The following is a 25,466-nucleotide window of genomic DNA, read 5'->3' on the forward strand; positions in this document are numbered from 1 at the left end:
ATCGGGGACGATCGGGTGACTAATTTTGTAAACCGAGGCGGGGCGGGATAAAAATCATGGGATAGCCTCGGCAGACCCACCCCGAAACCTGAAAAACCTACCGCTTAGATCGTGGCCGAACCGTAACGGTGGGCAATGGCGTGGGGCATGGCTAGTACGTGCGCAGCCCATCAGCCAGCTACTTGGCTTATTGATGGGTAGAGCACACCCCGAGACAAATGAATAAATCGTGATAATTATTTGGCGCCATGAAAGCCGTCATTTAAAAAAGGGTGGTGGTGCTTACCCACAAAAAAACAACCAAACCCACTTAGCTTGAGAAGTAGTTTACTGGTTTGCACCAAAATGTTTTTTTTTTTTTTTTTTTTTTTTTTTGTAGCGAACCGTAGGGTAAGGGTAACGCAAAATTAGCGAACCGTAGGGTAAGGGTAACAAAAATTAGCAAACCGAGGACGAACCCTGATGACCATTCCACTGCTGGATTCGGCCAATGATAAACGTTTTTTGCAAAACCTTATGGCATTTCTAGATAATGCCCACCAAAAACAAATCACTGCAGTACGTGGATCCTCGTAACTGGCGTTCTATGTGCATTCATGTAAAATATTTTCTTCACTCTAACGTGTGTCTTCGCGCACTTCCCACTGCTGTTAAAGACGAAAATCTGACTTGTGCTATTTATTAATCTTTTGTTAAATTTTATTTAAAGCAAGTAAATGCAAACCTATACGCAAAGCGTGACTCCGCATAGAAATATGTTTTCTCTGTGTTGCAGTATCTGTAGGGCCATCAGTTATCAGTTGCTCATAGATGTCTTAGGTTGTGGATCTGGGAAATCAACTTTGCTTCTTGGACCACTGGGCCCCGAACCAAGTTCACACTCACCTTTTTAGAACACCAGATACGGTCGCAATTATGAGGATAGAAACAAAAAAAAAAAAATGAATACTTGTTATTTAATGTTGTGGCGAATGATTTACACTTCATATTACCCGTAACAATTTCGTATTCACATCCTTCAGCGCTGTTACCCCAGTCCCCAAGAAAATTTAACCAGTTCAAATTTCCTTCGTAGCTTTGGAATGTGATTAGATTAAATACTGTATTTGGGATCAAAGCATAAAAACACATGATTTGTTGTGCTTACCTAATGTTGCTCGGCAACCACGGAATGAGAATAAGGTTATCCCATGTTGTCCAAGCGATTCCTATATATATCCATAAGACAATTCAATAAAGAGAAATAAAGTCGAACGTTATTTGAAATTCGATATGTTATAATTATTATCATGTATTCTTTCCTTCATCGGTGAAGTCCTGGAGAGGTAAACCCGGGACGTAGGTATGCACGTCTGGTGTTAAAGCGTAGAAGGTTAACAGGTAAACTTGGAAAGCAAAGCTGTTATTAACCGGTAAATTTCGACAAACCTGGTGATCCCCAAAGACCATGCGAGCCATTTGCACTGTACACCACCGGATGAGTTCCCATTAGCTCAACGGTAGGCGGATATTGCGGTTCATATCTCGCATCCTTTTCGTAAGGACTGTCGTCATAATCCGGGTCAACCTGCATTTAAAGTTGGTTTATTCTTTCCCGCTTTTGGGTATGGCGACATGAAAACTATTATGGGTTTAAGCAACATCTCGTACCGCAGACCGAACTTCTTCTCCAACAAAGAACTGAAAATTTTTTGTAGTCTCATTCCATTCATAATAAGCGCCAAAGCTGTGAACGTTAAGGTGAATCATATACGGCTGTCCGTTCTTTTTGGAAGATACAAAGATAGAAATTTTAAAGATTATTTAGTAACAAGACTAGAACTTATCAATAGACGTACTCTAAAACGCAAAGCATTGTGTTCCCAGTCTCCTACATGATTTCCAAGATTTTTTTCTGCTCCAGCACAGCTCCCATTAATTGGAACGCCTGAGATGCCGTCAATGAGTAGAAATAGCCACAAAGTTCAAAGATTTCGTAACAAGTTAAATCTTACTACACAATTTTTTTTTCCCGCTAGGACACCGAATAAATAAATGCAAATACGCTACCGACACATGCATCCTTCCCACGATTATACGGGTAAAAGGCAAAATAAGAAACGTCAAGCGTTTTAAATGCATCGTCGTATTCACGGTATATTGTGTAGGTTGGTACTCCACCATTCTCAATCGCCTGACCGAAAAACATGCCCAGGTTGTAACAAGAGGGGCAATCTAGAACGACAAAGAAGGGTCATGTTCAGAAAAATTGCAGCAAAATTTTATTTTTTTTAATGTCTTATTCAAACGTACCTAAAGGTTCACGCGTTTGCATGTGTAACGTTAAACTCGCTTCACCGCCTATAATATTTTCGGGGGTTACATAGTCCTGGATAATTACACTTTGGTTATCTTGGACGGTGACTTCCGGTAAAAAAAATTCGACTGAACTCGGTAGAAATTTTTCTTCGCTGTGTAGCCAAACCAAAGGGGACCAGGATCGAATAAGTTCTTCGACTACACATATGGAGACATAGTTAAACGTACTTGTGATTATAACAGGGAATTAAATTATATATACGTATATATAAAAAAAAAGGGTATTTAAATTCTTTACATGAATACCTTCGGGTGTAATTGCTGTGGCAGGGGTTGACATCAATCCACAAATGGCGACAAATACATAAAGTCTCCATTTCCGCACATGTTCCGTTTGTTGATGCATTATGTACTAACAAGGTGAATGTGTTCGGATTGAAAGCCCCAATTTCACTACCAAACACTACCCAAAGTGGGAAGACCTAGTTAAAAACTTTCAAAAAAACAAAACAAGTATCAGATAACATCTATGTTGATTGTTTAAGAAAAGTACACACCTAATCTACTGTGCTGAACCTCTGTTTTGTCTGTTTCATTATATTGATATCAAACAAAATAAACAATACTGTCTCAATGCAAAAACAGATCATACAATACGTACATTCTGACGTCAAACCTACCTGAACGCTTGAAGTCGAAGTGACTATTTACCTATGTCAATATTTTACTATGGATTACACTATCTGCAGAGATCGAATTTAAGACGATATATGACGACGTTACAAATGTCTTCAAGTATTTGTATATTGCCTGATATCGCCTCTTCAACTATTCATACGTTTTTAAACATTACATTTAAACATTGATGCTAGTCCGAAAAACCTTTTAATTAAGTAAAATGCTTAGTCTTCAAATACCCGTAGCTGCTGTAAATCGACGTAGTAATAATCAACGAACTATCGAAAAAATTTCAAATAAAAATTTCGAACAAGAATAAAGAATCAATTAGAAAATAGAAAGAAAAAAAAATCTATTTTCTAAAATAGAATTAGAAATTTCTAAATTCGTCGAATAAAACTTGGTATGGCTCTATCCGGTATTCTTATTTTTTCGAGCACTGATTCCACTGTTAGCCGAGTATCAAATTTTCGAATATGCAATGCAATATGCATATGCAAGTTCGAAGAATAATTTTTTTTCCCTTTGCGTTTTTAAGCAAATAAGGCTTTATCCCTGTTTTCTATGGTTCACCGCCTAAAAATAGTCAATTTGGGGTGATCCAGCAGACTGTTTTGCAAGTTGAAGGTTGGGTTAACAAATTTTGCCGGATAGCCCAAAATTTACTAGTTATGGGGGTGAACTTTAGGGCACCCGGGCTTCAGCAAATCAGTGTCGAGCTCCGACTGCACAAACACAATTAAACATTCTAAATTTTTGTTAGAAATTTACTGGAAATTCGTGAATAAGTGAAAATCAGAGCTCAAAAAGAATCAGAACAACGAACAGAAAAACACTAGATTTATCCGACAAATAAAGAACAAATTTATGATTCTTTATTCTTAAATGAAATTTTTATTTCGAGTTAATTTTATTCGGTAGAACACTGATTTGATTCGACAATATTTGGCTATTACCGTCATTTTATTGTAGATCATTTCTGTAAACGTCAAAAGGACAACGCTTAACCATCAGGATTTTTCTTGACGGAAGATTTCTGTTAATATCGCCATCTGAGCAAGAAAACGCGGATTTAAAACTCAATCAGTAAAAGAATACACAAGTTATGGAAAATACTAAACTTACATTTTCAAAACTTTGTCTCGTCCACCAGAAACAACTCGCTGCGAGTCAGGGCTCCAATCAACTGCAAATACTTCATCTCCGTGTCCAGGCAAATCCAAATGTAATTTCTTTGTCTTTAGGTTCCAAACTGTTAAAACAAACAAGCTAATCAAATCTTCTATACAAAAATTGGGAGGAAAAATAATAATAATAACAATAACAATAATAATACTAATAATAATAATAAAATAAAATTCAGCCAGCAAAAACCTTTCAAAGTAGAATCAGCGCTTCCGCTTACAAGTAGGCGGGAATCCGCGGACCAGGCAATTTGATAAACGGCTTGTACATGACCCCTAAGGGTAGTTATGAATGTACCAGTTCGCCCATCCCAGATTTTGATGGATTTGTCAAAGGATGCGGATGCAATAAGTCTAGAATCAGGAGAAAACTTAACGTCATTTACCAACTGCTGGTGACCGGTCATCCGTGCTAAAAAGTGAAGAGAAACAAACGAAACATAACAACAGGGTTTTTCCATCAAGCAATATCACAAAAACATACCTATATGCTTTTTATCTGATTCAGGATTCCACAAAAATAACGTAAAATCATCCGAGCCAGACACTAAACGTTCGGGTCCGATTTGTTGTACTTGCTTGTATCGGTCCAGAGCTTTATTCTGGGCTTCTTCAGGTGACAAGATTCTCTGTGGACGTCCTACTTCTGCTGGTTCGAAAGCTCCGGTACGCAGAACATAATCAGTACTCAAGGCTAAAGTGTTAACCCAATGGGCATGCCCTTGTAGCGTCCTGCATAATATTCCGTCTTCAGATCGCCACACTTTTACTGTTCGATCCTATATCATTACAAATGGGTTAAAGAAATTGGCATTTTCGGTTGATTTTGATACTGAAGTATTTAAACTACCTGTGACGCAGAATAGATGAGTCCTGTTCCTCCCCATCTTATACATGACACCCCTTGTTGGTGACCAGCAAGATTGATTAAACATGTGCCAATTACCACATCCCAAATCCTTATGTCTCCGTCTTTAGAAGAGCTCGCCAACTTCCTGCAATGTGGGTTCAGATGAAATGGTTCCCAAACAAGCCATGTCACCCACTGTTTATGGCCAACTAGTGGTTTGCCTTTCTGTGTTCCAGTTGCAGAATCCCACAATCGAATTTCACCAGTTTTGCATGCTGATGCTAAAGTTTGTCCATTGGGAGACCAAGCTGTACAGAGAACCCAATGTTTGTGCCCTAGAAAATGTTAGCTTTAGTCTGCTGCCTTGTTGTAACTACTGATTTAAATTTTCACAACATTTTATATGCTAACCTTTGCATGTGAATAATGGACTTTCAGTATTCAGGTCCCAAAATCTAACAGTTGTATCACCTGAGCCACTAGCCAATTGTTTTCCATCTGGACTGAAGCTTACCGAGATTACAGCTTCTGAATGACCTGGTAATGAGCTGAAACACAGATATATTTAGATGTAAATTCTAAATTATCTTAGAATGAATTCTGAAACACACCTGGTACATCTGGTTACTGCTCGTACTTGAAAAACAGCTTGTGGTTGGTATATAATTTCCAAAACCTTTTCACTGTCTAGCACTGCATTTTTTAATGCAGAAGCAAGATTGCTTGTAACTTCTACATCTTTGACAAAAAATGTATACGGCGTAGGTTCACTGTCGTTTTTCGCAATAAATGCATTGCAAATTAACTGCAAATTCTCGGCAGTTATATTCAAAGGCAAATCTATCGGAGACTCTAGTAGTTCACCACTCTCCGATTTGAACTGTGCAAGGACATGAGCAATCTCATCTTTCTCATCGGATTCTGACAACTTTCTTTTGGAAACCCTGGAAACCAGAATATTTAATTTTAATTGAAAATATTGCTTGCCAACTACGCGAAGTCAAAAAATAACATTGTTAGATTTACATTGTTAACTACTCACATTTTAGCCGATTCGGTAAGTGACACACGTGTTAACAGACGACAGGAGCACATAAAATGCGAAAGCAAAACGTGGAAGGTTTTCCGACTACAATGTGGAACTCAATACAGAGCCATTTTTTCAGTTCAAATTTATCATAATCTAATGCAACCTAATAAGTTTCTGTGATTCCATTCGATTAGTTGTGAAGATGGATTTGTTCAGTTTTATTAATGAATCTGAAGAAAAACGTTTACTTTGTTTTCTGTTGTTATTATAGATCGTTAGATCAGATGAAATTACGTAGCTATACACGGTACTCGGTACACGCGAATCAGAAGTACAGTTTCTTCCCCCTTTTCACAATTAAAATTTACAGTAAAGATAGCTTAGCGTGAAAAGACAATTGCAAATAAGTATTATGGTATTAAAATTCCTTTCGTAAGATGATTTTAGTCAATAAGATGCAGATACAGCGGTTGAACAAAAAACAAATTAATAGTAATACCCATTATATTCGCCAAATTTCGGTAATTTATTTGTCAAGTGGTTCAACACAACAACTTACACAGGCCTTACATGGTCTTTAGGCTAGTGTTTTTCCTTTTTCTTGACAATAGATTTTTTAAATACTTTCTTTTTGGTTTTCTTCGGTTCGGGTTCAACCTTTTCTGGTTCTGTCTCCTCTTTATCCTGTTGTCCAAGTAATTCACCTTCAAGGGTATCTAGTTCATTCATATACTGCTCTTCCAGTGCATCGCCTTCGTCTTCACTGCTTTCATCGGCGAGTTTCTTTTCCTTCGAAGTTTTTAACAAGTTTTCTGGATTTTCTGATTCATCTTCTTCAACGTCTGATATTTCCGCTTTTCTAGAACTTTTTGAAGTTCTGGCAACCGTAATAAGTTTTTCTTCAATTTCGGTATCAGACATATCTTCATCTTCTTGTTCTTGGATATTTTCAGGTGTTTCGAAGTCTTCAATCGCAGCGTCTAAATCCGTGCGTTGGTACTTTTCGTCGGGAATCTTTTTAACTTCGCCACTAGGATACACAGCAACTTTCCAGCCCGGTGCAAGTGTGCTTAGATCGTCAATGAGTGGTTCAGTATGTTTCTTTGAAATTGGCAATGACACTGTATCTCGAGTGGCTAAAAAAATTAAAAAGAAGTAAACATTTGTTGACCGGCAGGTGAGCTACATTACCAACATACCAAAACTGACGTAGATAGGTACAGTCCACGGGTGGTTGCCGAAACGAATACATAAGCTACGGACATTTGCATATTTGCCGGGGAAATGTTTTTGCATACTCTGATAGACTGCCATGATATTCTCAACTATTTCCTTTTCCGTCTGATTCGACAGCCCAATCTGCATTTGTGTACTTGTACCATTATTAGACATAGGCATCATACTTGTAGACAAAGCTCGATTCATTTCCATTAAAAGATCCTCAGCTTCCAGGTCAACTGGCACTGGTAGCCTTGAAGGGAAAAAGAGTTAATTAATAATTGAACTGTCTATTTAATACCTGTATATAATAACAGATGAAATAGGTAGTATGTTACATACTTGCCAGCTTGATAAAAAGCTTTACCAAGATATCTTGGGACAAATTTTGCAATCCTTTTGTCAACCAACACAACATCAAATCGTTTGGCAAATTTACCTCTTGCCTCAAATGGTTTAAACTCAACTCTCAACTGCCGTAAAGGCATAACCTAGTAGATTTACAAATGTAATTAGTTCTTCAAAGTTACAGGGAGTAATTGATAATTATTTGTAGTATAAAAATACCTCGGTAATAAAGGAGACATTTTTACTGTCAAGAAGTTCTTGATAATTTTGGGTAGTAGGTTCATGATCTACCTTCCATCCTTTCTCCAAATCCTTCACAATCAAACAAATGTCACAATCTCCATCCAAAAATGGGTTTGGGAGCTTACTGAAATAAAAGTAAATATATTAATCTGCTGTATTAACATATTTTCTTAATGAATTTTCTTTACTAACACCCTCAGGGGTTGTGCATCAGAACTTGAAATCTTTATTGCGGAGACAAGAAGATTGATAGGATGTGGGTCATCTTCAAAAAGCTGCCCACTTTTTGTTTTTTGGAGTGTGCAAGACCATGCTTTGAATGCTGCAATCACAGCTGCCTCAACCTAGAAATGTTGATAATATTGAAACTACTAGGAAGTGGACTATATTTCCTTACCGAAGATGTCAGTAATTCGCATTTTGAATTTTTTGATGGATCAAGGGTGATAACACTCTTTGGTGGGGCAGGGGATACATTTTTTGTAGCTTTTTTCGGAGAACACTGATTGGTTTCTTTTTTTTTGGCAGCAAGATGTACGCTAGTTCCTTTTTGAATGGTGGGCACCGGAGATTTCTTCACATTGGAATGCTTTTTTTGTGTATTTGTCACGGGTTTCTGCGACTTTTTAACTTTGACACCCATGATAACCAGTGAATTATGCCCGAAAAAACGAAGTGGGAGATCCACGTGCTTCTATGAAAAACCAGCGGTCGATGGCGTCTGCGAAACAGTGCCGGTTGCCGCCTTAGTCTTTTTATACCCCTGTGGCCTGTCCCTGTCGTAACTCGTAATGTAACGTGTAAGTCTAATAAAAAGTATAAGGATGGGTGACTTCTAAAAAATTATATCAAATTGATATGAAACTGATTTCAATTTAAATTTTGTAAATTTTGTCATATAACAGAAAGGTTTTTCAATAAATGGCAACGATGCACGTCAAAAACTTTTGTTCATTTTTCGTCTGCGTTTGTTTAGTACAATCGGATCAAGAATTCATCTTATTGTTTTTTTACTCCGTATATTGTAAGAATTTTTGTTTTTATTTTCGCGTTTGTGGCACCCATAACGTATTCGTTTACTTTCAGGGAAATATATGTATGACTTTATGTTGTCTTCTAAATAATGGAATCAGATAGAAAGGACAGTTTCACGTTACAATGCCAAACCGAAGCGTTTTCTGCCAGACGGGAATCGATATTTGGAAATTTACCGGTTGTAGAGCTGGCCCAAAAAGAAGTATATTCGCTGCCTTCGTCGGCAGTTTGCAACAGTCTGACAGAAGAAGAGGCTTCAGTAAATGATGATGTAACATCATATAAGGGAGAAGAAAGTATGTTCAAAAGGCCCATGCCAAAACTTAAAAAATCATCACATGCACCAAGGAGATGTCAATATCTTAACAAAACAATTACTCCTGATCACAAAAGAAACCCACATAAATGGGTAAAGTACAGTTTGGCCACAACCTCTGATGTCACTGATAAGTCAAATACCGCAGCTGCTCTCTCATTTCTGAAAGACTTGGAAAAAGAAAGCACAGCCTTGAAGATGAAATTCCAGAACCTGTGGATACTGGGAAGATTGTGTTCAAGAAGCCCAGAACTTGTGAAAAAGGTCAGAAAAAGTAAAACATACAGAGATGGGAAATTGTGTATGCCAGCCTTTGAATTTGGAACCAAGAGAGCAAAAGAAAACAAGAAAGAAACAAGAATGAAAGGTGAAAACTCATCACAGAAAGCAAAAGTTCAAAGCTGTCTCAGCCACTTAGAAGAAGAAGGTGATGACAATGGTAATGATGATGGTAACAGTGATGACAAAAAAGTGTAGATATTTGAGATTGTATTATCACTATAAAGAATAGTTGAGTGTGATTGTGGATATTGAGGATTGAGATCTGTGACATGTCCCACAGTTTTGTGAGCGCTGTTTCTTTGATGAAGATAAGCACCAGTAAATAATATTGCAGAGCGTATTCAGTAATTGCCAGGAAAAGAAACATTACTCCTCTAGAGAAAAAAACAAACATAAAAACTCGTTTTTTAAATGTAACATTGGGAATAGTAAAATTCAAGAAGAAAACGACTACGTGTATTATTTTCAAGTCTCTTTATGTAGACATGAGATGTTATCATTTGAAATGGTTGTAACTGTTGCTTTCGGAAAACAAATAAAACCTTTTTAAAATTGCATTGCTTATTGATTTTCAGTTTATCACTTATTCCACTTAGCTATCCACTATAACATTAAATATCGATAAAATTGGGAAATACGTATAGTTTTAGAGTTGGAAAGAATTCTTTAACAAAAGCAAGATAAAAACGCTCCACGTTACGGTGTCATGCGCCTGTCTACCGGTTTTCTCAGCAATTTTGTGTAACAGATAGTTCATCCAAGAGTCAATCATAGACACTTTAAACACACACACAGTTATACAATACAGCCTGTTACGTGATAAACACTTAATCAGATTATACACCGACCGAGATATTATATCTCTTCAAATTCTTTTCTCAAAGATGCTACATCACTTTACGGAACGTGAATGAAAAGATTCCGCCATGCATGATTCATCAAGCCGTTTTTGAAGCGTGACTAATTTTCTAGTGATATCCACCAAGTCAGAGCCGCTCACGTCCAAGTAGACGAATAGCATTCAGCTTCATTATATTTCGTGCCAGTTTGTTATATACATTGAAAAAATAAAATAAAATAAGCGTCGTTGGCTACTTGGCTTCGCTTTCCACCATATTGCTCGCTGTGCTCTACGCTGATGCGCAGTGTGTCGGCACATTTGCAATCGCGTTAGCCGGCGCCGTTTTAATGATGTGTCACTGCACGCCGTGAAGCTCTGTACATTTATCAGCAACGACGGCTACGTTGGGCGGTCATTTTACGGTTTCCGGATCCATAGTCCAACAAATGCACAAGAAGCAAACGCGGTCGGGCGGATCTATATGGCTGCTCTCTGGTACAGTACATCGTAGCGCGATTTTAACTGCGCCTCCTAAAACCCCTCTTCTTTTTGCACTGAGACGGAATCTAGCGGAACATAATGTATTGCATGCGTATAGCCCGCCTCCGCAAAACAAGTCTTCCCAGCGGCACCTTCGGTCCAAGTCAAAGACGACGAACGTGTAAAAGGAGTATAAAGGGCAGTCCGGTTTCCTATTTCCAGCTGTGGCTAGATAGTAATTTACTATTACAAAATATACATTTGCTTTTCATGTGTACACATTACACACCCATCCTCACCCCTGCTCCATTTTCTTTTCTCTTTTAAACCTTGGGCCAATGGCACATTATTATTGTTGAGCTTTGTGTTGAGCAGCAGGGGGATCTGTTGGACTACCCACAGTTACAATGAAAACGTCCGTATTACGGCTATAATTCGCGATTTAAACGCAATAACCTTGGAATAATAATGAACTGATAAAACATTTAAATTTTTGCAAATGATGGCGCCTACCAAAACGTTCTAAAGCCGTCCGACCTAGAGAGGCATTGCGTTAACGTGTAAAAGATACGCGAACGACGCAAAAACGTATAAGGTTGGTTAAATTGATAGGTGACGTGGATTCTTTAGAGGGCACATGCAATGTCATATATTAGTATAACAATCTGGACGGAACAAATTTTGAGTTGCTTTTTAGCCGGAGTGAGTTGGGCGTTGGAAAATGTACAGTAGCAAAAAGGAGCAAAAAGATTGCTTACACATATGTTTATAAGCATGGTGCATGACTAAATATATACGCATATAGGAAATGGATAGTTATGTTAAAAGCTGAGTGTCGAAATCATTAGACTTGTATATGTGCGCCGTTCTTCGTGTTTGTTTCTCGCGTGGGTTATCGCTATCAAATTTGTGTAGTCTTCTCTAGATATAGAAAAAGGAAATCGAGTCTAGTCATGTCTCTGTGTCTCGCGGCTATAGCTGTAAATCATTTAAGCATATATTTTTAAGTACCACCCTCCCCCCACCCAAAAAAGAAAAAAGAAATATCGAAACAACTTGATTGATGATCAATCCTAGAAATCCGACCTCTCTTTCGCGGTTTAGCGTTACACTTCGTGGGAGTAAGTTTTCTTTACGAGAACGAGAGGACATTACACTTTCTTAACCGAAAGGCTTGAATCGATTGTGCCAGTTGATTGGTAAATATGAGATGGTTGCGATAAGAATTTGACGACGAACCACAAGCGAAGGATATTGTGGAAAATCACCATGCTCAGCGACGCCGATCGCTCGTTTCGTGCAGATCTCGGCCGCCATCAAACGGCCGAAATCTTTTCAAACCCCGACTATCCATTCCGATCGTCCAATCTACAGTTCCAAACCTCTTACGCCTCATTCCTATACGTGTAGGCGGATAGCTACGTTAAGTGTCTGCTACGTAGAAATAGTTTCAGATTGTTTTTGTTGTTTGTTTGGGTTTTTTTTGTTTTTTTTCCTGCTGTAAACGAATGGAAAGAGGTGAGCTGCAGTGTCACCGCCGCGGCGGCAGGTTCGTACAAAAGAGCCGACGGCTCAGCGAGCGGCCACACGATCTCCCCACTTTGCGCTAAGGATATGATCCTATAAAAAAGAAGAAGAAAAAAAATAAGATTGAAAAGAAAAAAAAAAACTATCCAAATAGCGATCGCTAATCTTATCTACAGCAATTCTACCCTTTCCCTTCTTTTTTTTCTTTTTTCTCGGCTTGCATCACTCGAGTAGAACACGCTCCGTGCAACGTTCGAATATTGAGCAAGGCCCGACTTTCCAACTTGGAAGTTCAATCAAATGCAAACTGGGCTGGGCTGGCTTTTAGACCGTTCCATGCTTGAATGCACACCAACATCTTGCATCAAAATGCGATCGGCTGACGTCGACAGCCGCCCACTGAAACGTCTTACAACTTCCGTCACGTGACCCGTCCCTTTGGCGATCCCGGATCATATGGGTGTGGCTGCTTGACCGTTTGGAGACCTTATGTTTTGGAGGTCATTTTTTATTTTGCTTTATCCCCGTCAATTATTGCATAGTATAGTATACTCGGTATTCCGTACACATCCGTGGATTCCTACAAGCCATTCGAATAGCACCGCGCGCATACAATGAGATCGAAGTTTATCACAAGTCATTAGCCCATTAAGAAAAAAGAAAATCCCAAAACAAACCGTTTTAAAACGTATAGAGTTATACACTGACAAGCGAAAGGGGAGAACCGCTGTATCTGGTCCACAACAAAACAAAACCAAAAAAAAAAAAATAGTTGGGATAACTTGAAAAAGAAAACAAGTCTGGTGAGGGGGAGGCGCGGGGGGTTCGGGGGGTTCGGGATAGCTGACGGTGACGGCAGCGCAGCGGTGGCTCGAGCACGGCGGCGGCGCGTTTGAAAGTTGACTCCCTCCGAACGGAGCATTGAGGAGAGGCTGAAAGGGGGCAAGAACGAAGAAGGAGGGGCGAAACAGGGTGGGTTTGTTTTCTCAGTTCGTGTGTGCTGAACAGTGAAACTATAATATACATATAAATATATACATATACACGACCACGACCGAACCATGTCACCCGTCTTTTTCTCCGTGTCTCTTTACGTCAGCGACTTTTGATTTTCGCTCGCTATACCAATTAGAAATAAACGCGACGCTTTCACCCTTTTTTGTTGTTGTTGTTGTTGTTTTATTTCTTGTTATGGTTGTTGTCGACTTTCTTTTCGTGTCTTTTGATTGTTTGGGCGAAAGCCGAAGACGCTATCGACGATAGGCTGTCTTAATCATGACGTTGCAGCCGTTCACTGAAATTGTTGATCTTCAATTCGGAATCGCTAACCACGGTTTATTGGTCAGACGATGAAAAATGTACCTCGTGCTTGTTTGAAGCAGCAGCGTGCATCGATTGAAATTTTGCTTTCCGCTGAATCTGATTTTCATTCGTTGTTTTTTTCTTTTTTCATTTTGTTTGTTTTGTTTTCCTTTTTCTTTTTTTTTTCTTTCTTTTTTATTGAATTTACTCTTTTTCCTCTTCGGAGCTGCTCTTGTACATCGCTTGTATAGATGTTACCGCCGGCCGATGAAGGGTTTCCCGCAGCGAGGCGGAACATCGTGATGAGTAGGCCAGCGAGGGACAGAGAAAGAGAGAAACGATTCCATCAGTTAACGGGACTCGGCATGGGGGAATCGCCGCGCCAGATAACACGCGCAAGCAGATCAAACGTTTTTCGGCAATAGCAGGATAATCATTTCCCGATGCCTTGGACGAAAAAACAAAAAAACAAAATAAAAATAAATTAATAATAAATAAATAACTTTTCGATCGATCCCGTTCGTTTTAAATCTCTCCCCTGAATTGACGGCGTTCTTTGTCCCAATCGCATTTGTCACAGCTTGTCTATTTGACGCGCTTGCCGATGATCGGTCGTGTAGACGACGAGGCCGTTGGCTAATTAGACGGTGAAGTGTGTTGAACTTGGCGGAATGTGTTGAGGCGACGAGAACAACAGCCGTCGATGCACATGTCGATACCAATAAGCAGCGCAGCGTAAAGAAAGACAAAGGCAAATGGGTGGAGTTATGGTTCTCCTTCCCCTCGCGTCGTTTCTGCTGGTTGCTCGTGAAAGACGAGATGACTTTAAGGAGGCAACCAGTAGCTTTTTGTCCCCGTCGAGTTTTGCGGTGTATTTTCTTTACGTGCTGCGTGATAGGAATGTAAACAAACGTTGAGAGATTCGTTGCAGCAATGCTTGCATCGCCCCTTAAAATATGGATGTCAAATATAGCCGGTATTGCATAACGTCCTAAGAATCTGTTGGAACCCCATTTCTCAAAAGAACGTGGAATATTTTTGACCTAATGCACTCATATTTGTCTGATGTCAAGAGACAACAAAGAGATAAGACGGATAAGATTCTAATGGAATATAACCAAAGCCTAATTAATCTTAGAAATGTCATCCTTTATATGGCGTGTCATACATTATCTGATAGATGGTCAGCTGCTATAAGCTATATACATTGTGCCCCGTAAAATCACGGTGGCAGGTCATATACGCACGCAGTTGGCTTTCATCTTGTTGCAGTTGACATTGTACGCGTAGCTATCTAATATCATTCTAGGCCTGTTGAATTCAAAGTGGAAAACGATACAATCAACACAGATGAGCAGTTTCTTTGCTGCAAGGTCTGTCGTCAACAAAGTCTTTCCAATCATCGGGACTATTCCTCAGATCATTGAACGTATAACTGGCCTATGAGGTAACGTTGAAAAGGTTCGTGGACGTTTGGCTGTATAAAAACATTTACTTGTCATTGATATTGAACAGTGTCTATACAGCGATTATATTGTGGTAAAACAAAAAATTGGATGCGTGCCTTTCTTTTTCTTAATTTACAGTGTTTAGTTCAATGCCATTATACGGCACGTGTGATCAGTCGTACTCATAGGGTGCCGCGATACATTTGTACTGTGACCTGACGTTTGCACGAATGAAGTTCAATTGGCACATATCAGCGAAACAAGATGACCTTTTTTGTCGGAATACATAGCAAAAGAAGGCAGACAAACTGAAGAATTGTGTTCTTAACGTACAAGTTCCTGCGCCCCAGCCACAACCTCTGAATGATTCTGTTATTAATACCACTGGTCAACTTCAACTGCGATAATAAAAGAATTGAGACACTTATACCTGTTCTACCATCTCTCATTTATGCATTCTAAGATACACTGTTAGGTCCATTCTCTTTGTAAAATAAAAATATGGTTAAGCACAACTTAATTCATAGCCTAATCGAATGCTATAATAAGACAAAGATAAAAAAGTTGCCTAATTTCAACTTAGGCCTAGCTGATGCGACGTTAGCATTCTCTACAAAGCAGATAATTTGTTAACGCCAAAAATGTTGGCGAAAAAAAAGAAAAAGAAAAATTTGCCACAACACGAACAGACTGCAACCCCAATTAACACGAACAAATAAATTAGCGTCATATCATATAACTTTGATGGAAAAGTAAATCCATTTAAAGTATAACCTGTGCTAGTTCAAAGGTCTCTTGTTTTCGTATTGCTACTAACATTAGAAGTCAAACCCAATTCCAGTTTGAAAACTCAAAGCCAATCAGTTTTTGTGTACGGTACTCCCTCCTGTGATTGTGCACGCCGTTCGAATAGACACCATTAAATAAAGCAAAAGTGATACTAAACCATGGCTGACATGATTATAGAGAGATATAAGGATGGCAGTAAAATAGTATCCGAGTGCACGATGAAACCTATTGGTCGACCCGAGAGCCAATCGGAGTTCGTCTCCCGTTGATACAAACGCACACCGCGCACACGCTGCCGCTGCACTTTTGGCCTTATAACTTTAGCCGCACAGACGCAGTGGGGGACAGTCGAAAGAAACGAGAGTTCGAGGAAACAAGTGGATGCAGCTACCGCAAATTGAATGTCCATTTTGCGCATGTGTATATTCGTTGATTCTTCTTCGTGCCATCCGTTCCAAAACCGATATCTGTGTCATTTCCAATCAAATTAGCGCGTTCATCCAAACCTTTAAAACAAAGAAATCTTATTATTATTATTATAATTTTTTGTTTTCAAAAGTGGGAGAAAAGCAGTGTGGACTGTTAAAGGATAGATGCATGAGCCTATTCAGAATTCACGATAGGATTTTGAACTATTTTCTTGGTGATTGAAAGACTCGTCTTCGTTATTCAGCCAATTTGCACGGCCTATCGACATCATTAACAAACGGATGCGATAACACTGGTCATTGATTATTACTGTACACATCTTTGCTCGAATCGTGCGAGCTGGTGCTTGATCAACGAGAATGGAAATGTGTTCATATCAACATCCGTCAGATGCCGAGTTAGCGTCGGTCATCAAAATGAAGATGAGTTTACCGGTGGTGGTTTCGTCATCGGCAGGTAATTCGTCCCTACATCATCCTCACGGTGCGAATAGAGCCTCGTCTATCATGCAATTGGCCCAGCAACATCTACCCAAGTCGGATATCGGCAATGCCGTTGCTAAGGTTTTGCAAGGCTACGATTGGAACCTAGTACCGTTGGCAAGCAGGTAAGCGTAGAAAATAAGTCTGTGAGCCGTTAATTAAGTTTGATTAAACTCTGTGTAGCCTATAAGCGTGATGGCCATTGGAGTTTAGGCTAATGGCTAATCTACCACAGTCGGTGATAACAAATACAAAATTATATTTGCTAAAATGGTTGAATAATTGCTTCAGAATGATCAGTACACATGATATGTTCAATGATTTTACTCGGCTTCTGTTTTCGTATACTTCTGGTCACGTTTTTTTGCCTGGCTATAGTAGTCTATGTATAAAGTGTAATACAAAAGCAATTCATTGATTCAATCGATATTGACGCATTGTGCAACATTGTGAACGTGGGGTTGTGACGTGTCCCATACAATTCCTGGCATTTAAGCTGGACTTTAGTCCATATGCTTGATCAATCAGATTTTGTTGTTTTCTTTATTTGTGGGGTACCTTATGCACGTGAAACGTTATTATCAGAGGCTTACGTGCAAATGTACACGGCACCGGCGCATACACTATGTTTACGTTATTGGGGTAGGAAAGAAAAGGTCGTCTAATAAAAATGTCGTGACCCCTTAATATAGCCCTTGACGGTAGCGAAAAAGCCAACAAACGCTGATTTACATCATGTCATATCAAGACAGAGGGAAGCCGAAAAAAGAAGATTAGTTTTGTAGATCGTTTGTTCGCTGCATCGCTATTAGAAAATAAGGCTTAGATCTAATCAATTCATGGACTATTTTATTTTTTCTCAAACATGCAAATGGCCAACTGCAGCAGGTCGAATCCAGAAAAGAGGGACACTCACGTCAAACGGCCGATGAACGCTTTCATGGTGTGGGCGCAGGAGGCCAGGCGGCAATTAGCCGACCAGTACCCGCAGTTGCACAATGCCGAGTTGAGCAAAACACTCGGCCGGTTATGGAGGTAAGAACACTCACTTTATATAGGCAGCTTTGTTTAGTGGTCAATGTGCAGTTTTCTCAAATCATTGTTTTCCGAATTGTGGTCAAGTGATGTGTGTGCTGCTCAAATTGGTACATCACGTAGGCAAAAATTAAAAATAAAATAAAAACGAAATGCCTTTGGATGACAGAGCCCGCCTGCTTTCGTAATAACAATAGTCAATCAGGCTGATCGGCTATGGGCGGCTCTGTTTGAACTTGATAACAGTTCTGTTTAGCTGATTAACCGCTCTGTTGGTCTTACGGTTGACTGCTGGCTTTGGCGGGCCGTGTCTCTGTGGCCTACTGGCGCCGCTGGAATGTCAACAACAACCAGCCAGTCGTTGCAATCTTTTTTTTTTTTTTTGTGAGCTTTGTACGAATTGGAAGTGGAACCGGTGTTACCACATCTGAACTACTGTTTAAACGATTATTTGGAACTATAGGGGTGTCCATCCTTCTAGTAGCTATAATCGAATGATAAGTCATGCCATTCTTGAAATAATAAAACGCCAAATATTTGAAATGCTCCTGCAATTCAAAAACTGACATTCATGCTGCTTTTGCGACGGATTCATGGTGCGTCACAGGTCAATCAAAGTTGAGTATCCAAAAGATGAGAAATGATCGACATGTTTGAATTTTTATTATACGTGGCTATGATTGCCAATTGGCGAAAATCATGAGGGTTATAGGCAGATTAGTTGTAAACGTGATCGAATATCAGACGCGTAATTTAAAAAAGTTTACCAAATTGTACTCGTGTATAAATTACGTTCACTGCAAAACTATCCAAGCAAGTGGCAAATTTGAAAGTAAAAATTTAGTTGATTTAATTGGACCCTCCCAAACAATTTTCCTCTGGCATAGTTATATGCACGGCAAATGTCTTCGACGGATGGCAATTCGAAAGGAAAATAAAAAGGCAGTGAACATAGCGATTCCTGTAATATGCGCACTTTGTATGGATGCGTGCACTCCCGCATGTAAAGTGATCGCCTTCATTCTACCTCTTTTCTCTCTCTCTCTCTCTCTCTCTCTCTCTCAGTATCCCGCCTATACCCGATTGCATTTCTATACGAATCTTAATGTCGCCCGAATAATAATCCATCACTCGTCTACTGTCATATGGCAATGAATTCCGATAGGGACGTCGCGATACGACCGCAGCATCACTGTCTAGATGCATACGGCTCCACATAGTATAAAAACACAACAGCAGCAGAAGCAACGGCGGCACGGATGTGTGAATATAATACAGAAGCGACGTCCGAGCAGTAATGGTAGGAGACGAAAAACACGGCTATCAATAAATGATGATGGTCAAAGGGAATCCAGTCCGTTCGATTGATTGCCAGATGCCAAGCGACCATCGATGGTCATGTAGTAGTCAGGCCGAACATGGCTTTGGGTACTGTGTCCGTGTGCGGCCGGACGGGGCGGCGGCCACAATGGCGACGGCGGCAAGTTTCAGATCGAGAATGCTTTCTGTAGCTCTTTCTTCTTCTTCTTCTTCTTCTTCTTCTTCTTCTTTTTTTTTTTTATTTTCCCCTTTCTTTTCTTTTTGTGTGTACTCCCGAATAGCGAGCCGACATCATCGCGCTACTGATGACCTCCATTAAAAGCATTATTTGGCAGAGGTCGTCTTGCTAGCTGCTATCCTTTCACAAAGCTTCCCCGATGTCTCATATGTTTTTTTCAGATGCTGTCTTCTCTCTCTCTCTCTCTCCCTCGTCTCTTCTTCAATAGATCCGGAGCTTTGACGTGTCTCGTCTATAAAAATATACCAATCGGACAGGAAGAAAAAGAAAGAGAAAGAGAGAGAGGAAAACTCGACGGGAGAAGTAGTTCTCTAGATAAAAAGAAATAAATAATAAAAATAATAAAAAAAGGAAAAAGGGATAACAAAAAAAAAAAAAAGGCCTTTGACACGTACACGAGATTCTCTGACCACCGCCCAGGTTGAGGGATGATCCATCAACAATAAGTGAGTTACTTCCATGGATGGTCTCTAAAGCAATATTATGTAGCTGCTGCTGTCGAGAGAGAGGGAGAGAACAAGAATAAAAACCAACAAAACAACAACAAGAAGAAAAATATAAAAGCCAAAACCAAAAAAAAAAAAAAAAACTTTGAACCAGAGAAAAGAAAGAAAAAGAAAACGAAGGAGATAAAAAAAGGAGATGCATTCCATCGTCCGAATGATAGCTCCCGATTTCTACAACAAAATCTGCTTGCAATCTTACTTTCAAATCGAAACAATCATTTGTAACAGTCTCGCGCACTTCACCCAAAGCCCATCCTTCAGGGACTGGAGTTTCCCAAAGACTCTGAATTCAATTTCAGTAGCCGGATCCTCTGTTGTTTCTTTTCCTTTAGCGCTTAACGACTTTAAGGAGAGAAGAAAAAAATAGCCCCTGTTCTCTGCCAAAGGAGACACGAAAAAAAAAGAGAGAGAGAGAGAGACAGCATGAGCTCTAGGGCATATTTAGGCGGCTTTATAGACAGCCAGAATCGATGCAGCGTACAGTTTATATATATAAATATATTGACAAGAAAAAGAAAAAGAGACGGGGTCGCGGAGGTCTGGTGATGTCGAGGACTACGATCTGTGTGTTGGGTTCCGTGTTTGCCCAATCCCCTGTGTATGTGTGTGTGTGTGTGTGTATGCGCATCCGTCAGCGGCTTCTTTTCCGTCGGCTAATCTTTCCCCTCAATGGCCAATGCCCGCCGCCCTTTTTTCCCGTACGGCCTCTATATCGACCATGAAGGCTACAACCCTCCTCAAGTTCTTATAGCCACCCCCTTCGTGTTGTAGGCCATAACTAAGAAAAGCCACCAGTCAGCCAAGTCGTTGCTTCTGTCACGAGCCAGTGTCACATGTTTCCGATCCACTGGGTGTTCAAAAAATGGACAACACATTTAGTTACAGCACAATTGTTGCAGAAAAATAGCCGATATAGTTTGTATTGCCCTTTCGCCCTTGTCTGAAGCTCGCTGAGTTTGCCAATAGACTCTTGATAGGCATCGGCATAACAACGCAGTCTACATTCTCTTCCTATGGTATCTTCTCAATACACAGACTCGTCTATGGATAACCACCTTTTTTAAAAATATATTTTTGCCTAATTCATATTGACAACAAGTGTGGACACTTTGTCAAGGAGTGTCGAACATGTCATAGTCATTTTTGTTGTTACTTCGCGTGCTTCTATTGAAAACAGTGCACGTCGCAATGCGATAAGTTCAATCAGTCGGCGATAATCACTTCACTATCCTTGTGGCTTTTTAGGGGACACATGTGTCATGGTCTATTACGCGCACGTGTTTCACTAATGTTCTTAATCGATATTTGAAACTGACAAGGCCTTGCATCTTCGCTGGGTATGGTTGGTGGTTAGTCGAGAACAGTAAACAAACGTAAATGTTAATAGTGGTTGATGGACATAGCACTCTGTCTTTTTTTTTTTTGTTTCACGCTAACGTTAAAACACATTTTTATTAGATTATTATTTTTTTATTCTGTCATTAAATGTAGTCTATCGTTGGGAAGGAGAATAAACTAGGAGACGGGGTTCCACTGATAAATCGTCATTTGCGGTAGTACCGTTAACATTAATAATTCCTCGTCTCGCATCCAACTATTTATATGAATAATGTACTCAAGAGAGAGTACATGCGATTTATAAGCAATGACAGGATGTCAAACTGTTCAAATGCGAACCGATGCTCATTTCCCCATTTTCATACAAAATCATGGAATGCCAATTTCTGAAGGTTATCGGACGCACTGCTGAACGAGTTTTCTACGTTGAATAACGCGCCAGTAGATGCAATTTCTAGGTTCGATTTGTCTTTCATTACGTCGTTAGTTCTACCAAACTCTGGGAAAAACATAGCAGATAATATGCACAGTTGACCTAAAATGAATCCTTTTGTTCGCAGTTGATTTGCTCGAAATATCTTCAGCAAACCACGAATTGCCACTAACAAGGTAGTTATCTTCTACATTTTCCCACTGTTTTTTTTTTGGGGACGATAGCCTCATCTCTGGTTCTCCAGTCGCTTTGCTTTATGCCTTTGACGATCAGACCATTTTTGTTTTTTGTTTTTTTTTTTTTTTTTAATTTCCCGTCAGCTGTTATCCGGGAAAATACGACGGCCGAAGCTTTAACCGAACCCTGTTGCTCGTCACGAAACTGTCGACATTCAAAAACTCAAACGCAATGACTTTCGTGTGTATACACAATACACAAGGCTTGGGGAATCGGTACAGTTGTGCTGTTTATATGTCAACGTGACATGTTTGTCCTAAACACCATAGCAAGATGATCCTCAAATGCTCTATTCCTGTCACGTCCATATTTCTGTGGTTACTCTCCATGTCATTTTTTTTTCCTGTCCGAACTTTTTTGTTCATCAGTAATTAAACACCAAAAAGAAGAAACCAGAGAGCCATGGTTAGGAGTAAAGTAAGAAGGGGAACACAAAATGGACATGAGACACAAAACAATGTACAAACCATATGAGCCACGCCACACAGAGAGAATGTTCCGGGAGTTCAAACGCCTTTGGAGAATTCTGAACGGGGATTTGTTGACAGAGACCGTGGAGAGTCGAGCTGAGTAGCAGAAAGTGATGTAATAACATTCCAATAGGCGTATTTCACATACGTACTATTGTAATTCATTATTTGAGGGGGAGATGAGCAGGACGATTGTCAAGTGCATTGTCAATAGCTTCGTTCAGCCTTTATTCCGCTCCTTCATCATCGATCTATGGCTGATTTTTCTTTCCGTCGCTTCGGCTTGCCTAACATAGTTGACATTCTTTTCATTGCGTTTTAAAGCCTTCAACACACCCTCACGCCGTCTCATTCAATGACTCATAAGCTCCTTTGTGACATTGGGTGCAGCAAGACGATCTCTTTCTCTTGTTGCACAGCCACTTGTGGTAACAATATTTTCCCATTTCAGTTGTGAGAAGTGAAAAAAAATGTACATCCTTTGAATCGAAGAAAATAGTGGCTGAAAAGGAACGGCACGCCTTATTGATATTCAACGTCTAGTCTGACTTCGTGTACTTGAGTTTGTCCAACAATTCCTTTCTGACGAAGACCACAAGTGCATATTTTAAAATATTCAACATTTGAACATCATAGTTTGAGTATTTCAGATAATTAATTTTCAAAATAGATTTTAACGTGAAACTAATGAAATTGAATTCTTCTTACGCAAGAATTGCGTGGAAGAAATGAAAATGATCCAATGACCAATCATTTAACAATTTGTGTTCGACGAAAGTGGTTTTATCGTGCAATGCGTCACCGCATGCTGGGTGTGGCAGAAAACGGCCACTATAACATAGGTCATCTTCATGCACGTTTTTGTCGGCTAATAAAGGCTAATAATAATACGGTCACGTGACTGTCCCCATCCAGCAACGGGTCATACTCCATTTATTGAAGGTTATAAACTGATTATCATGGTTTATCATTAGTGACGGCTTGAGAGACTGTCAGCTGCCTCTACAATTGTGCAATCTATATGTCTTACCAGGTGACACGTGTACCTACATTTTCGTCAAATATTACCTTCTGTACAAATAAAACGGGAATAGACTCATTCGAAAAAATAATAATAAATACAAAATTTGAAAGTCAGTAAACAGTTCTCATAACAAAAGTCTGCACTGATTCATAATGTCCCGGCGGCAAGATATTGCCTTTGTGATTGAATCATTTGGTCTGGTCATAAAGACTTCCTTTTCTCAGCACGTTGCAAATATACCAATTAAAAATAGTTAATCGATGAAATGTGTTAGGTATTGAGCGACGACGACAAGAGTGGCCATTTGTGAAACAGGCCGAACGACTAAGAGAGCTGCACAAACAAGAGCATCCTGACTACAAGTATCAACCAAGGCGACGCAAGATTGCTGGCGCTAAATCGTCGCAAATGCCGCTGTCGAGCAGCGCCACCCGGTCCCTGCTGCCGTGGCCAAAACGCGTCTAAAACATCATCACCATTCGTCAACAAGGCTGTACATTTTAGCCTTCTTTCAATAGGCCTATCTTGTTATAAGGTATTAAGAAACAATGATTTTCATGGAGTCTTTATTTCCGCTGTCACTCTCTATTCAGCATCTTTTTAAGCACGGCCTGTTGGCCTAGTTGATTTTACTTATTTTTGATTGAATCATTTACAGGATACAAAAAGATCGGGATTCGCCTCGTACCGGGACCAAATCAGTCGGCACCAAATTACGTAATCATTCCCGCGCAGCGACGAAAGTAGCGACGTCGTCAGTCGAATCAGGCCTCTCATTCGACCGTAACGGTGCGCTGACATCACATTACAACATCAATCCATCTGCAATATCAGCGTAATTTGTTGTGTTATCCAACAATTGAGCATTATCAGCACAATTTTTCCCGTCCTGTTGATTGGCTCAGGGAAACGAAGTAAACAGCCATAAAATTAACGCAACTGGCACCATCTTAGCGCCGCTTCCGTTCCTCCGCAGCCATTATCAGCTGGAACACCAGAACGTCGAATTTCATTGTCTGAAGGCCTTCGTCGAGCCTATGCACACATTTTCATTGAACAGCCATGGAGAGGCACCAGGTCCGTACCCGACTAGCTACCACGTTTACCACAATCATGGGCACACAGTACAATTTGAAACGATCCGATTAATCCTAGACATCTCTGAATATTCTTGATTAATTTTTCATCGATATCCATGAATTCAAATATCATAAAAACATTCTGTTTCAGGTATTAAGCAAAAGCTATGCAAGTACAATGCAACCAACGTCTTGTGCAACGAAGCTTCGGTCGTTAAGATCAAGAAGAATACAACTCTACTATCAGCACAGCGTCGCTATTGAGGTGTAGCATCTGGAAGTGAAATCGGGGCATTCAACAACAACAACCCCATCTCATCGTACTCCCATTCCAACTATTCTTCTACGATTCCGCTACTATTGCGTCCAATAATTGCATGTACGAGCAGCAAGCCTATCTGGATCATCAGAGCGCAGGAGTTGGCATTTACTTGCCATGGTCTCACACGTTCAACAACGTAGGCGCTCTCCTTCAGCGTAATTACTCATACGGAAATTGCAACGGTTACGGGCCTTTGCAACAGTGGCAGCGACTTGTCGGAAGAAAGGAGCGATTCCGCCCAATCCTACGTTCTTCTCCTCCGAGTTGCACGTCACTGAATTCGCCAGTTGCCTCACCGATTGTAGCTGCGATTGCAGCAACTACGAACTTTACGTACAGCAGCCGCAGTAGCAGTCGTAGTAACAGTAACTGTAACAGCCCCGCTGCTCAACAGGCTCAACACCAATCAAGCTATCAGGAACTTTATTCACCGGTATGGTGCAACCCCGTTTCCTTTTTACATCTATTAGATTTAATTGATGATTTCGATTTTCTATCAAGCGTTTGCAACCTGGTGGTGGAACTATGAATGCACATCAACATCAGCCAGAACCTCCTGGATCGAATCCTGCAAGAGGTCTCACGATCATCCGTCGAAGCCAATGCTGCTCAATATTTCTTTACGGACACACATCTTCTATAGCAGGGAATTCAGTGCCGGCTAATGGTAGATGGTTATCATAA

General features: G+C 40.0%; 4 protein-coding genes, 1 long non-coding RNA gene and 2 pseudogenes across 6 annotated transcripts; 4 read left to right on the forward strand and 3 right to left on the reverse strand.

Moving 5' to 3' along the window:
* Positions 1 to 663: 663 nt before the first annotated feature.
* On the reverse strand, positions 664 to 4,028 carry LOC116919651 (putative vacuolar protein sorting-associated protein TDA6). The gene is made up of 11 exons (XM_045170636.1): positions 3,933 to 4,028; positions 2,605 to 2,791; positions 2,293 to 2,496; positions 2,050 to 2,214; positions 1,839 to 1,927; positions 1,651 to 1,764; positions 1,429 to 1,567; positions 1,302 to 1,352; positions 1,148 to 1,208; positions 993 to 1,075; positions 664 to 885 (listed from the first exon to the last, which is right to left on the reverse strand). The coding sequence occupies exons 2-11, from the start codon at positions 2,702 to 2,704 to the stop codon at positions 797 to 799; spliced, it is 1,095 nt and encodes a 364-aa protein (XP_045026571.1). The 5' UTR covers positions 2,705 to 2,791; positions 3,933 to 4,028; the 3' UTR covers positions 664 to 796.
* On the reverse strand, positions 3,848 to 6,212 carry LOC116919649 (notchless protein homolog 1). The gene is made up of 8 exons (XM_032925663.2): positions 6,053 to 6,212; positions 5,622 to 5,954; positions 5,422 to 5,558; positions 5,011 to 5,345; positions 4,645 to 4,939; positions 4,351 to 4,572; positions 4,102 to 4,228; positions 3,848 to 4,028 (listed from the first exon to the last, which is right to left on the reverse strand). Exons 1-8 carry the CDS (start codon positions 6,103 to 6,105, stop codon positions 4,016 to 4,018), a joined length of 1,515 nt encoding a protein of 504 aa, XP_032781554.2. The 5' UTR covers positions 6,106 to 6,212; the 3' UTR covers positions 3,848 to 4,015.
* A 335-nt stretch (positions 6,213 to 6,547) lies between these two features.
* Positions 6,548 to 8,585, reverse strand: LOC116919648 (ribosomal L1 domain-containing protein CG13096). The gene is made up of 6 exons (XM_032925662.2): positions 8,247 to 8,585; positions 8,042 to 8,193; positions 7,826 to 7,973; positions 7,601 to 7,749; positions 7,240 to 7,511; positions 6,548 to 7,176 (listed from the first exon to the last, which is right to left on the reverse strand). The coding sequence occupies exons 1-6, from the start codon at positions 8,490 to 8,492 to the stop codon at positions 6,623 to 6,625; spliced, it is 1,521 nt and encodes a 506-aa protein (XP_032781553.2). The 5' UTR covers positions 8,493 to 8,585; the 3' UTR covers positions 6,548 to 6,622.
* A 165-nt stretch (positions 8,586 to 8,750) lies between these two features.
* Positions 8,751 to 10,030, forward strand: LOC123470394 (annotated as a pseudogene).
* A 4,838-nt stretch (positions 10,031 to 14,868) lies between these two features.
* On the forward strand, positions 14,869 to 15,507 carry LOC123470398. Of its 2 annotated transcripts, none has more exons than XR_006644057.1 (2): positions 14,869 to 15,093; positions 15,219 to 15,507. It is a non-coding gene; the product is annotated as an uncharacterized LOC123470398 (long non-coding RNA). The 2 variants fall into 2 exon arrangements; XR_006644058.1 differs by having other exon boundaries at positions 14,869 to 15,079.
* A 715-nt stretch (positions 15,508 to 16,222) lies between these two features.
* LOC123470395 (transcription factor Sox-8-like) lies at positions 16,223 to 17,917 on the forward strand. The gene is made up of 2 exons (XM_045170645.1): positions 16,223 to 16,905; positions 17,666 to 17,917. The coding sequence occupies exons 1-2, from the start codon at positions 16,658 to 16,660 to the stop codon at positions 17,817 to 17,819; spliced, it is 402 nt and encodes a 133-aa protein (XP_045026580.1). The 5' UTR covers positions 16,223 to 16,657; the 3' UTR covers positions 17,820 to 17,917.
* Positions 17,918 to 23,533: 5,616 nt separating this feature from the next.
* Positions 23,534 to 25,466, forward strand: LOC123470425 (annotated as a pseudogene).

Source organism: Daphnia magna, linkage group LG3 (assembly GCF_020631705.1).
Source record: "Daphnia magna isolate NIES linkage group LG3, ASM2063170v1.1, whole genome shotgun sequence".
Taxonomy (NCBI): Eukaryota; Metazoa; Arthropoda; class Branchiopoda; order Diplostraca; family Daphniidae; genus Daphnia; species Daphnia magna.

Excerpts from the sequence above, each read along its gene's own strand:
- LOC116919651 (XM_045170636.1), bottom strand. The coding sequence starts at position 2,704 with ATGCATCAACAAACGGAACATGTGCGGAAATGGAGACTTTATGTATTT. Across the intron at positions 2,215-2,292 it reads GCAAACGCGTGAACCTTTAG|ATTGCCCCTCTTGTTACAAC; the intron begins GTACGTTTGAAT and ends TTGTCGTTCTAG. Across the intron at positions 1,568-1,650 it reads GAGAAGAAGTTCGGTCTGCG|GTTGACCCGGATTATGACGA; the intron begins GTACGAGATGTT and ends CTTTAAATGCAG.
- LOC116919649 (XM_032925663.2), bottom strand. The coding sequence starts at position 6,105 with ATGTGCTCCTGTCGTCTGTTAACACGTGTGTCACTTACCGAATCGGCT. Across the intron at positions 5,346-5,421 it reads TCCATTATTCACATGCAAAG|GGCACAAACATTGGGTTCTC; the intron begins GTTAGCATATAA and ends AACATTTTCTAG. Across the intron at positions 4,229-4,350 it reads CGCTGATTCTACTTTGAAAG|TTTGGAACCTAAAGACAAAG; the intron begins GTTTTTGCTGGC and ends TTGTTTTAACAG.
- LOC116919648 (XM_032925662.2), bottom strand. The coding sequence starts at position 8,492 with ATGGGTGTCAAAGTTAAAAAGTCGCAGAAACCCGTGACAAATACACAA. Across the intron at positions 8,194-8,246 it reads GCGAATTACTGACATCTTCG|GTTGAGGCAGCTGTGATTGC; the intron begins GTAAGGAAATAT and ends CAACATTTCTAG. Across the intron at positions 7,750-7,825 it reads ATGTCTCCTTTATTACCGAG|GTTATGCCTTTACGGCAGTT; the intron begins GTATTTTTATAC and ends TAAATCTACTAG.
- LOC123470395 (XM_045170645.1), top strand. The coding sequence starts at position 16,658 with ATGGAAATGTGTTCATATCAACATCCGTCAGATGCCGAGTTAGCGTCG. Across the intron at positions 16,906-17,665 it reads CTAGTACCGTTGGCAAGCAG|CAGGTCGAATCCAGAAAAGA; the intron begins GTAAGCGTAGAA and ends GGCCAACTGCAG.